Below are 12,348 nucleotides of genomic sequence, written 5' to 3' on the forward strand. Positions count from 1 at the left end.
TGTAGGTGCTGTCACAGAAGATTTGCATTTATTGCATATTAGTCTGTTAATATTTCTATTGTAGCTTATTCTCATTTCCTGGGAGTTAACTATGATGAAAAGAGCTCAAGGAATTTGCTCGAATAGTGAAAAGGTTTGGAACAGACTGTCCAAATTCTGTGCTTTTGTCAAACTAATATGCACCCAAGGTCTGTAGCAATCTTTAGAACTTGAGCACAGCCTACACGAATCCATTGTTAGCTCTCAAGCCACCAATATTTGAAGAGCATGCTAAGCATGCTTTCAAGCAGTTGATATGTATCCTTATGCACTTGGAGTCAGACATGCTGCCATTGTGCCATGAAGTCACCCCTTATACAGTCAGAATACCATACTTTAAGTAACTTTTCCTATTTTCTGTACTATTCTGGAACTAGCAACCATATCACAAAGTCTCTCCTCATCAATAGCAAATTTTGCAACAAATAGAAATCAAGACGAGGTTAGTTGGTGTCCTAGTTGGTTTTAATTAACTTGACATAGCTTAGAAGAAAGCCATAACAGAGGAATTGCCTGGATCAGATAGGCCTTTTGACATGTCTGTGGAGGCACTGTCTTGATTTTTAATTGATGAAGGAGGAATGAGTCTACTGTGGGCAGCACCATTCCCTAAAAGATGGTCCTAGACTGCATAAGAAAGGTTGCGAAGCATAAGGTTGAACAAACAGGCCATCAGGCAGTGTTCCTTCATGGCTTCTGCCTCAAGGTTCTGCCTACTCTGACTTCCCTCAATGACAGACTGTGATATGGAAAGTGAAGTCAAATAAATCCTTTTCTTCTTTCATTTTGGTCACAACAATAGAATGAAACTAGAACATCTGGGTAGAACTTTCTATATTACTTTTGACAATTATCTTCTAGATTTCACTGTTTAGAAAGTTATATAGAGAATATGAAAGTGCAAAAGGTCTTGGGATCTTTGCCTAGATTTCTCCATTCCAGTACAAATAAGAATATTTCAGTTATGTTCATCAGCTAAGTATTTATGTCATCCCAAAGGTAGAAGTTCCCTGGAGTTCTGTGTTCTCATTGTCCAAATGAAGAAATGAGAAGGATCGAAGGAGTACTGAAGGCAGGGCTGGAGGTGGACTGTTAGTTCCCATGAGAGCTGCCTGTGTAACCTTACAGAGGAAATTACTACAGGGATAGAAGCAGTGGGAGTCCCAACTATAGACTGCTGCTGCTCTTACCTCACTTTCCCTAAATGATGCTGTAGTTGAAGCTCTTGACAGACTGAATGCTATGACATTTTATGAATTATAAATTTAACTTTAAAAGGATTAAAATTAAAGAATAAATATTTTCTTCAGGATTTATTTTAAAGAGAAAGTCATGAGGCAACTCAGGTCTTCAAGAGACCATTATAATCCCATAGAAAAGATTCCGGTACTTTGGCATAGGATGGCAGTTGGTATACCTCTTCACAAAATGATATTGAAAACTCTGCCCATCACAGCCTTCCTCTAGCAAGACCAATGGGAGACTGTCACCCCAGAAGCTCATATCCTATGGCCATTTCTGTTGGAGCAGTACCTGGTACTGCAAATCTGCCTCACACATTCATGCATTTCCTTCCAAAGTTACAGGGTTTTCCCATCCTCGACCGCATCTCACTCAGCTTTCAAGCTACTACTCTAGTCTTCCCTGCAGTCCCATCAGAAGCCCTAAGCAGCTGGGTTCTAGTCCAACTCAACCAACTGCTACGCTGTTACCATGGCAATAACTGTTTGAATTAACTCCACATCTTCCTTGAAAAATCATCTCCAAAGATGACAAAGTTAATGAATTTTTGTTGTTGTCAGTTTGGCTTTAAGTGCAGGGCACAGTATGAACTAATGACACTTTGTGGCATTAGATGTTTCTGCAAGAATAAGTGCTGAAGGCGCTGTCCCATTCTCTGAATGTCCTACCCCTGTTCTCCCACCCTTCCTTCACAGGGGTACAAATGACCCTCTCCCCATTCCACCCTTGTAGGAATCCATGCTGCCAGTTTCTTTTTTGGTTCCTTTCTGCCCAGGACTGCATGAGTTTCCTCAAGTGGGGGCTGCTAGGCCTTCCCTCACTTCCTCTGGGAACCAGACTTGTGCCCTGCCCTTCTTGAGCAGAGCTCCTCTTGCTGCTCCATTGGTCTAGGAGTGGGGCTCTTAGTCCCTTTGCCTTCCCCATATTGCAAACCAACACTGTGTGTGCATGCATGTGTGAATGTATGTGTCCATGTGTGTTTGTAGAGGCCAGAGTTCAGATATTTGCTTTCCACTTTGGTTTTTGAAACAGAATTGCTAACTGAACCTGGATCTTTCTGATTGGCTAAACTGTCCTGCCAAATTCTTGAAATTCAGTTTCTGTCTCCAGGGCTTGGATTATATACATGTACCCACCATAGTTGACTTTTGGTGTGGGTCCTGTGATCTGAACTCAGGCCCACATACTTGTACAGCAAGCCAACCACTGAGCCATCTCCTCAGCCTCTGGTCTTCATGCTAAGTAGTGGCATAGGCTACTACATTTGCACAGAGCCTACCAATAAATTTGGAGAGACAGGAAGTTCAAACAAGGAACAGACACTTCTAGAAGGGATTCAGCAGAATGAACATACTTCTTATTTTTCTACAGGACATAGTCCCTCTCTGTATTTTCATATGGACAATATTAAAGCTTTATTAATTTCCTTTTAAATTTTTGTTTAAGTATTTATTTAGTCTTAATTTATGTGTATATGTTTTGCCTGCATACATGTATGGACACTGCCTGGATGCCAAGTATGTGCAGAGGCCACAGAAGGGTGATAGAGTTCCTGGAACTGTAGTTAATGACAGTTATAAGCAACTTTGTTAGTATTATGGCCTGAATCCGGGTCCTGTGCAAGAACAGCAAATTGACTGTTGATCATTGAGCCATCTCCTTAGCCTCAGTCTTTTAAAAATTAGAATTAATTGGTATTTTCTATTTCTATGATAATCTACATTTACTTTTCCATTTTATTAATAATTCTATTATTTTCATCATTATTTATTAATGATGTAGTAATAAGTTGTTGAGTTGGTAGATAACCTATGATTTTATACATAAAGGAACCAATAACATATAATACATATGCAGTACATAGTCCAGAAAATAGGATTTTTGACAAAGCAGAAACTGATTTTCTATTTACATACATTCTGTGAAGACTGTGGCAAACACTGATATGGAAAGCCATAATAACATTCGCCATTACAAGATGGCGCTGGCTTCCGCTGTGCCCCATGTGGAAAGCCGCGATAACATTCGCCATTACAAGATGGCGCTGGCTTCCGCTGCAACAGCCCGACTTCCTTTCAGGAAACTAGCTGTGTGCACATGTGCAAGAGTGTGTTCGCGCCAAGTCTTTGCCCACCCCAGGGCGTGCCAATGAGATCATGGGTAAGCGTGCATTCTTGCTGGCGAGACGATAGCGTGGGACATTTGGTGCCAAAACCCAGGAAAAACGCCTCACCATCGCCGGCGCCGAGGAGAGCCTCTGCTCACGGAGACGGTCCAGAACTGCAGGTCGAAAGGTAAGCTCTGAGAGTTATGTTTGGTCTTGATCTCTCTCATCTCATCTCTCTCCCCCATTAGAAGATGCAGTGGAAGAGTTTGTTATCATTTTGGCAGCGCTCATTCTTTTTCTTTTGGTTTTTGATTTTGCGGCTGCCACTAGGCACAGTCAGAAGTTGTGCCTAGAAGATGAGAAATGCCGCCCAACAATAATAGCAGGACAGGGGGCATTAGAGGAGTTACAGGACAGCATGTCAGAAACAGAGCGAGGTGAAAGATTAGAAGCTTTAAGAAGTAAAGGTGCACCTAAGAAAAAAGGCCCTTCCAAGGACCTTGGATCCGAGGAAGCAAGAGATAAGGGAAAGGACGCCCTGGGAGAGAAAAAGGGAGGAGATGAAAGGAACACAGTATTTTGGGAGAAAAATTTTGTCTTTGTGCTTGTAAAAGGTGTGATTAGGCTCTGGAAACTTCACAGAGTCATACTGATCAGATTTGATAGAGTTAGACCGCCTGAAAAATTTATTCAGGAGAATCAAACAAAAAGATATCTCGATTCTAAACTTTTGTCTTGAGAATTTTACAGAGTATGCCTACTTGGATTCCTGGTCTCAAGGACTTTTAGCTGGGACCAGTCAGAACACATCAGCTACAGCATTAGTTTCATTTTTCCTACCCCCTACCCCCAAGGACATCTCAACGCCCATGCACAGCTTGATGGAGTTAATGTAATTGAGTTGTGAGTGGAAATGTTCAGGACTGTGTTTCACTTCCATTCCATTTGTGAATGTCAGTCGTGCTGCTCAGATATCCCGTAATATATCTCAGTATCTTACAGGAATTTGGTTTCAACACGTTGATGGACTAGTCCAGGAATTGAGACAATCCATCGTCCATATCAACTCCACTCGAGTGGATGGTCACCATGGAAGTGGTGGGAAAGGGGAAATCCTACCTCTCTGCTGACTCCTATTGGAATCTGGGTCGCTTTGGTGGGACACCATCTAGTTTTTTCCCCTCTGTCTATTGTCTGTCCTTGGTGCACCAAGCTGTCCATGTATGTCAGTTTATGTCTGTGGTTTTTGTTTCTCATTGTTTAAATGTTTTATGTTTCATGTTCAAAAGAAAAAATGGTAAAAACATTATCTGCCAGTCGTTCACACCTTGATTTGGTTTTAACTCGTTTCAAAAGGAACAAATGAATAAAAAGCAGTTTCAATCGGCCTTTAGAGCCCTACACCTGTAGCTAGGAGCATAGGTCAGCTGGAGAAGCTGCCCGGGGCTGAGCGTCTACCAGCGGCTCCTCAGCTTCTATGTTACTTAGCAGGTGACAAGCTGCTTCTCTTAATATTACAGCTAGAAAAAGTAAAAATGGTGCTTGGTCTAAATATTAAAGATATGTGCAGCCAATTCAATTTTGTTTCTGATTGGTTTTAAATGTATAAATATGCTCTACATGCCTTGGTTATGGACTATTGGCTTTTAAGTTATTGGATATGGTTAAAAAGGTATAATATTGGTAACAGAAAGTTGACATAAAACTGGTAATTTGGATGGAGTCATTCTAGACAACATGTGACATGAGCCAACCTAGGGAAACAGGTCTAAATTGAGATAATATTTTTATGGAATTCTTACTCTAGAAACCAGTCTTCTAAAAGAATTTAGGACAATGTCTCTTTGTTGAGGTATTGGAGACCGCACCATCATGCGTTCATATGTAGGAATTGGCAGTCAAACTTTGTAGCATGAAGGATAGACTTGGTGTTTTGGAGACTAGATTTTAGAGACTAGGTTGTTGGAGGTTGAGTTTTGCTTTCCAAAGTTGTGGTTTGCCCTGAAGTTATCTGTATTGTAATGCTAATTTCACTGCCACAAGGACAGCTGCCTAGTCACTACTCAGAACTCAAGTGACCTTGTGGTTGTGCTCTGGTGTTACACGGAGAACTTAAGGATTGTGATTAAGGATTGCCAGTGTTGCATTGACTAACTCAAACTTATTTATTATTGAGAAAAAAATCAAACAGATAGAGATTGTTACAGGATTTACGAAGGATTGATGAGGTTTTAGAACTTGTGAGAGCATTACAGCCTGTTTGCTTACTCCAACTGCCATTTCAAGATAGATTTAGAGGATGTCCTGGCGATTGTGAGTTTTCATTTCGTGAGCTTGCTTATAATTTTAGAGAGCCCATAAAGTTATATCATTAAAAATTTTTACAAAGGAATGGCTAATAGCCTTGTATTATATAATTTTGTCGCTTCTTCAATGTAAGAAGTTAGAACTTTAAATCTTTCAGTGTATACAGAAATTTTTACTACAAACCTTTGCTCTCAAAATGAGCTTTAATATTTGGGGAGTAGCTGTTATACTACTCCAGAAAAGAATATTTGAAACTAATTTTAAACTTCTAAAGATATGTTAGTTGGCTAAATAACTAACTTACCAGAGGACTTAAGTCTTTGTTATCCTCATTGGAAATAAAGTTTGTGAGGTGCTAGAGAGATGGCTTAGTGGTTAAGAACACTAAATACTGTTCCTTTAGAGGCCATTTAAGAACTCAAACTGGATTGCCTAGACCTCTTAACGAGGGAGGACAATACTAGACAGTTTATATCTTAATAAATAAAAAGGGGGAGTTATCCCTGTATGCTAAATAATACTCCTTTTATTTCAATGTTAAAATTTGGATGCCAAGGAACTCTGAGTGTTTATGGCACACTACAACTAGGCATACTTCTGCCTAGGTGAAATAGAAAGATTCACATATTGACATGATCCTGTTCAGATATTGTATATGGGGAAGAGGGAATCTGTGTTTTTTCTACAGGATGCTACAAGAGTATGCCAGCTGCCTGAGTGGTTGGTGAGACTTGCTGATCCTGGGTGCATGAAGATTCAGCTTTCGTGGTTCAGGTCCCTGGAGTCATTCCTCTGCCCTGAGAGGAAGATGGAAGATCCCCTCTCATCTTTTGTCAACCACTGCGTGTGTCCCGTCCCACTGTGGCCTACGCTCAGACACTCTTTGCACTGCTGCTTGCTGGAGAAGACAGGACTCCAGCCGTTACCCCTGCCCCCCTTATTCTCCTGGAGATTCTTGCTGCCTTAACTGGTGTTGTCATCTTGCAGTCTGTAACTTCACAGGAATGACATCTGCGTGAAGCTGCTGTGGACTGAGGAACTCTGCCCTGGTAGTACAGATCTCAGACATGGTTCAATTGCCTGCTGGTTGTTCCAGAGAAGAATGACCGATCCTAAACTGTCCTGGGAAAGACCTTGTTACTTTCACTGCTATTGTAGCAGCCATTACTGCTGCAGCCATTGTGTCTGCAGTGTCTAGAGTTACCCTCCCCCAATCTATTGTTAGACAAGCACAGTGGGTGAACTTTCTGGAGTAGTTGCTAACAATTGGGAATTCTAAATTTTTCTATAGGAGTGGCTTGACTATGGCCCTTGGTGGTAGCAGCTGAGGAGAACCAGATGAGGTGCCCACTACTTATCAGGAGTGGCTCTGTTTGGTACAGCCCTATGCTGTGGCTTAGTGTTCATGCTATGGTTGGTTTGCAAACTCAGATCTCAACAGAAACATGACAAGGTCGTTGTCACTCAAGCACTTGTGGCCATTGAACAAGGGGCCTCCCCTGGAACTTGGTTATCTATGCTCAGGAATTAGTCGGCATCTGAGTTCTCTGCTCTTGCACCCCATGGATTTGTGGGTCCATTGCACTGGGATGAGAGAGACTCAATGATTCTTTGATCAGCCCTTCTACATCGCTGAGGTTTCCTCATTGCACATGATAGGGTGATCATGATTTCCCCACTAACTCATTTTCTGGCTGGCCTCTTTTGTAGAGTTCGCCCTAGGTCGTTTAGCAGTTACTGTCACACAGCACTGCGGTATCCCGAGACGGGCAACTTTCCTCATGCACAGACCAATTTAAGACACGGGGCCCGGTAACGGTAGGGTTACCCTACGACGGATAAGGCTGTGACATTAGAGGAACGACCTAAGACAGGAGCCACAGCAGATGGACATAACTGCATAGGCCTAGACCAGCCTCATTCTAGTAAAACAAAAAGGGGGAGATGTGGAAAGCCATGATAACATTCGCCATTAAAAGATGGCGCTGGCTTCCGCTGTGCCCCAGGTGGAAAGCCGCGATAACATTCGCCATTACAAGATGGCGCTGGTTTCCGCTGCGCAAGCCCAACTTCCTTTCAGGAAACCAGCTGTGTGCACATGTGCAAGAGTGTGTTCGCGCCAAGTCTTTGCCCACCCCGGGGCGTGCCAATGAGATCATGGGTAAGCGACCAATCAGGCATGGACACGCCACATTAGGGTGTATATAAGCAGCACCATTCTGGGGCTCGCTCTCTTCCTCTTTACGATGCAATAAACGCTTTTCTGTAGAAGGATCCTGGTGTCCTCGCGTCGTTTTTGCTGGCAAGATGTTGGGCGCACGACACACTGACATTCTTAGGCGCCATTTTCAACTCTCTATACGTTTATGAGCATTTTGCTATCCATGAGCTTGCTTACTGTTCGTATTTATTGCTTTTTGCGTGGGCACAGCCATACCAACCAGAAATGGCCAAAGCCGTAAAGCTAGCACAGCGGTTGGAGACAGTTTCAGCAAATCTGAGGCAAATGCTGCAATCGCTGTCAACTCTCGCTTTTAAATTTTGGTCTCTGAATGTTGTATTTTTGAGGAATTTCTGCATTATGATTCTTTTTATGTCTCTTCCTAAGAAAACCATGACTGAGTCCTTTTAGAAAAGTCGTAAACTTACTATCTCTTCTGCATTTAGGGAAATAACTTTATCTGGTCCTATTTGGAAGTAGTCCTTATGCCCTGCAGATTGTGATAAGCACAGATGAGGCTATGATTCTAGGAATCTTCTCAGGGTATCTGCCCCCAAGCAACTGGAACAGTATAATCGGGACAGGATAAACAGAGATACTTGACAAACTCTCACTGGCCAGGAGACTTGGCAACAGATTCATGACTGACTTTTATAATATGCTTACAGCTCTCTGAAGATGTGGTTTAAAGATAGGGGATCTTACAGGGTACACACCTGGAGTAATAGAACTCAGTAAATAAGACAGATTAACTAAAACAACGCAGATGATGTAACAATATAGTAAAAAAGTTAGGTACTAGGATTTGCTAATTCATAAAAAGACCAATTCAGATCTTTTCAGTTTGTCTGGGGTGTTTTAAAACTTCAAATACTGCCAGCCTAAAAAGCAAACTGTATATAATGAATGTTTGCTTTAGTGGATGCATTCTTTAGATTCATTGAATTGGAGTTATAAAGACAACAATAAAAATAAAATCTGTTCTATTCGTATTTTCTAATTGTGACTAAACTTGTAACCATGAGTATGTAATGAAAAAACAAACACATGTCCAGAGACAAAATGATGTAATCGTTACTTCTTAGATAATTATTAGTCTATCTTTGTTCTCTGACATCTGTATAAATAAAGAAGCCGATTGCTCTAAGACCCCCGTGACCACTAAACCTGACTCAATCCTTATCTCCTCTCACTGCTCAACACAGCTGCAGACACCCTGCAGGTCTTCCTCTTGGCTGTGTGCATCATGGTAAAAGCAAGTATCTGAGAAGTTGGGTGGATCTCTAACCCAGGACAAAAGGTATCCTTAAGGTCCCTTATAGTTGCAAAGCCTGTATAGACTGGATTCATAAATATTTATAGATTCACAGGTCTAAAATATGTACCATTGATTCAATATTGGGCCATCACCAACTTATGAAAGTAAAACCATATATGGCAGGCAAGCATAGAAGACAAGATAGTAACCATGGACATCCATATGGTTTTGAGTTATGCAGTCCCTCCCCCCAACTTTTAATAATATACACTGCAGCCTAGTTGCATCACCTGCACCAAAAAGTCAGAACCCCCTTAAACTCCCATATGCAGCTGGTTACATGTGTTTCCATTTCTGAACAATGGTATAAGTTCCCCCACCCCCTGGTAACAAATTATACAGCTGCTACTCAGCAGCTAAACCACACCTAGTTAGGTATGAAGACTCAAAGTGCCAGTCTGGCTGGAACTAGTTTTTGTTGCATATGTAGTAAGACAAAAATGTCCTCTATTAGGGGCCATCTTATGCCTATGGACAGTTTGCCATGCGTATGACTAGGTCAGATGTATTATGGAAGAGGACATGCATAGCAGAGAGATGATGACATAACCTAATCAATACGCTTGAAGGCTGCTCCAACTATGCCCCCCAGTAGCCAGCCATCCTCTTGGGCTCTTCCCAAGCACAATGGGGAAGCATAATGGGGACCCTTGGGTATATTCCCTCATGTGCCCTTCTATCCGTCTTCTCAGTGTATCTCTCTTTAATCTAAACTATTACTTTGCTGCAAACTAATTTATCTTGTTTCTTTTGTAGGTCTGTATGAGACCTCATTTTCTATTGTTTTTGATAAGAGGCCAAGGACTTGGAAACACTCTGTCCAGACATAACTTCCACTAGCACATAGGCATGAACAACAAAGTTATTTCAGGCTATATGATCCCTAATTACAGGGATTTCCCACTGTCTCAGGTGGAACACGGAAATAGGTCTGATTCTCTCCACTGACAAAAGAAGTGCATCAGAACAATCAAGGTAGTTTTGAAGAGACACAGCAGTGGCTCCTTAGCAGTTTCCCTAGCATACATTTGATTCTTTGGTATAGTCTCAAAAATAATAATGATCATGATGTCAGGGAAATGTTCAGGTCAGCTAAAGCCTGGATAGGCAGTGATACAAAGGATCATCGGAGAAGCTTTTAGGAAGCAGCAGAGTGAATAGAGGGGGAAGGGGATAGTGCTCTCACCGCTGCCTCCTCCTTTGGCTCCTCCATCTCTAGCCCAAGGTCCAGCCCAGCAGTAGGTGCAGCAGCAGTGGTGGGAGGCTCCTCTGCCTGGGGCTCTGTAGGTAGAGCCTGCTCAGTTTCAGCCTTGAGTTATTTGGGGGTAAGGAGAAAAGAAGACTCAACATATGAATAGGTGACACTGCAAAACTCTGGACAATCCAGAATCCCATCATCACTCAGAACAGGCAGCCAGCTCCACTAAATCTATTCTAGAAAAATGAATTCTCTCATCTAGTGTCATGGGCCCTTACAGAACTGAAGAGTCATGGAGTGGAATTGTGTTGAGTTTCTTCTGAACATGCTCCAGAGCAGTTTCCTTCAAAGCTGGACCTACCACTACATTCACCTGTGACAGTTTGTCTTCATGCCACTGTGCATTATATGAGAGAACCTGAAATGACTCTTCTGTTGTATGGAGAGAGAGAAGGAGAGAGGGGGAAGGGGGAGGAAGGGAGGGAAGGAGGGGAGGGAGGGAAGGAGAGAGGAGGAGGGAGGGAGGGAGGAAAGGAGAAGGGGGACAGAGACAGAAGAGAGAGAAGAGAGAAGAGAGACAGAAGAGAGAGAGAAGAGAGAGGAGAGAGAAGAGAGACAGAAGAGAGAGAGAAGAGAGAGAGAAGAGAGAAGAGAAGAGAGAGAGGAGAGAGAGGAGAGAGAGAAGAGAGAGAAAGAGAGAGAGAGAGAGAGAGAGAGAGAGAGAGAGAGAGAGAATATCAAAGAGAATATCTCTAGAAGGTCCAACATTTGCCAGGTGAAAGGAGAAAGAGTCTATAGATCACATAGTTCTGTGATCCTTTGGTGTATAAATATGTACATGCACCAAATATATCTTTCTAGTTGGGAGAGCAGGCTCAGCAACCTGGCTACTTTGTAAATTGCAGAATGTTTGAATTTTTGATTCACTCCCTTTTTTTTTACTTCCATCAAGAAACTGTAGCAATCAACTGAGTGCTTGAAGAATTATAAGGCAGCTTTCTCCATGGTTTTAATTAGACTTTATACTGTGGGGGCAAAATAAGATGCTGTTGTTCCCATGAGACTACTATATATAGCCAGCCTACAATACCCCTTATACACTGAATCAGGTCTCTAGTATCTCTTAGTTCAAAACCTTCTGCTTTTCCTATATACTTAATTAATGCAGTATATAATGAATTTTTACATAAAAGCAGTGGGGACATTGTTTTAAAGCTGATGAGAAGTCAAGAGAAGATTTTATGTACAACTCATATAAAATATCAAAAACATTGTGCATTTTAACAATGCAAAGATAACTGAAAATGCAGAACAATGTTTGGATCATTGCCTTGGATTTCTATAAATCTGGAGAAAGTCTGGATCTATATTTAAATAAGAACAATGAGGATGGTTTTAGACATGAGTCTAAATGTATCTATCTGTTAAAATCAAAAAGTGCACCTACAGCATGGAGTGAACAGACATAGGATTGGAATTTTCTCACCAGCACACATGTTCACTGAGTTCTAACAACTGTAACTGGGACTTAAGTCCTAGAGAAAAGTGCAGCTTACTAGTAATGAGCAAGTATGAAACACTGTATAACGCCCACTACTGAAACGAGTCTTATGGGCCTTCTTTTATTCCTTCTGAGATATGAAAATACAAATATTTTCTTACGATATACCAATGAAGTTCAATGTTTAAGCAACACCTTATGGGAAAATCTGGAGTCCTATTATGTGAATTGGGCTCTGCTTCCACTGTTTCTGTTGTTGTGCCTATAAGGTATCTGCCTTGACAGATGTTAGTGGACCTATAACATGCTATGTCTACTTGTGGGCTCTAGAAAATGATTCTTTCTTCAGAATGAAAATTTGTCAGAATAAAGTCGACTGTGTGGTCTTGGATTACATATTCTGAAAACCCTCAGT

At 41.7% G+C, this 12,348-nt stretch overlaps 1 protein-coding gene across 5 annotated transcripts in view; it reads right to left on the reverse strand.

The window, feature by feature from the left end:
• Nucleotides 1–12,348, reverse strand: part of Amph (amphiphysin) — a 243,566-nt gene that overhangs the window by 19,536 nt on the left and 211,682 nt on the right. For 4 of the 5 annotated variants that reach the window (XM_063276719.1, NM_022217.2, XM_039096042.2 and 1 more), the window contains one exon: nucleotides 10,421–10,543. The exons of the other annotated variant lie outside the window; for it this stretch is intronic. In XM_063276719.1, the coding sequence (XP_063132789.1) occupies nucleotides 10,421–10,543 (123 nt within the window). The remainder of the gene's footprint in view (nucleotides 1–10,420; nucleotides 10,544–12,348) is intronic. 5 annotated transcript variants of the gene reach the window in all.

Source organism: Rattus norvegicus, chromosome 17 (assembly GCF_036323735.1).
Source record: "Rattus norvegicus strain BN/NHsdMcwi chromosome 17, GRCr8, whole genome shotgun sequence".
In the NCBI taxonomy this organism is placed as follows: domain Eukaryota; kingdom Metazoa; phylum Chordata; class Mammalia; order Rodentia; family Muridae; genus Rattus; species Rattus norvegicus.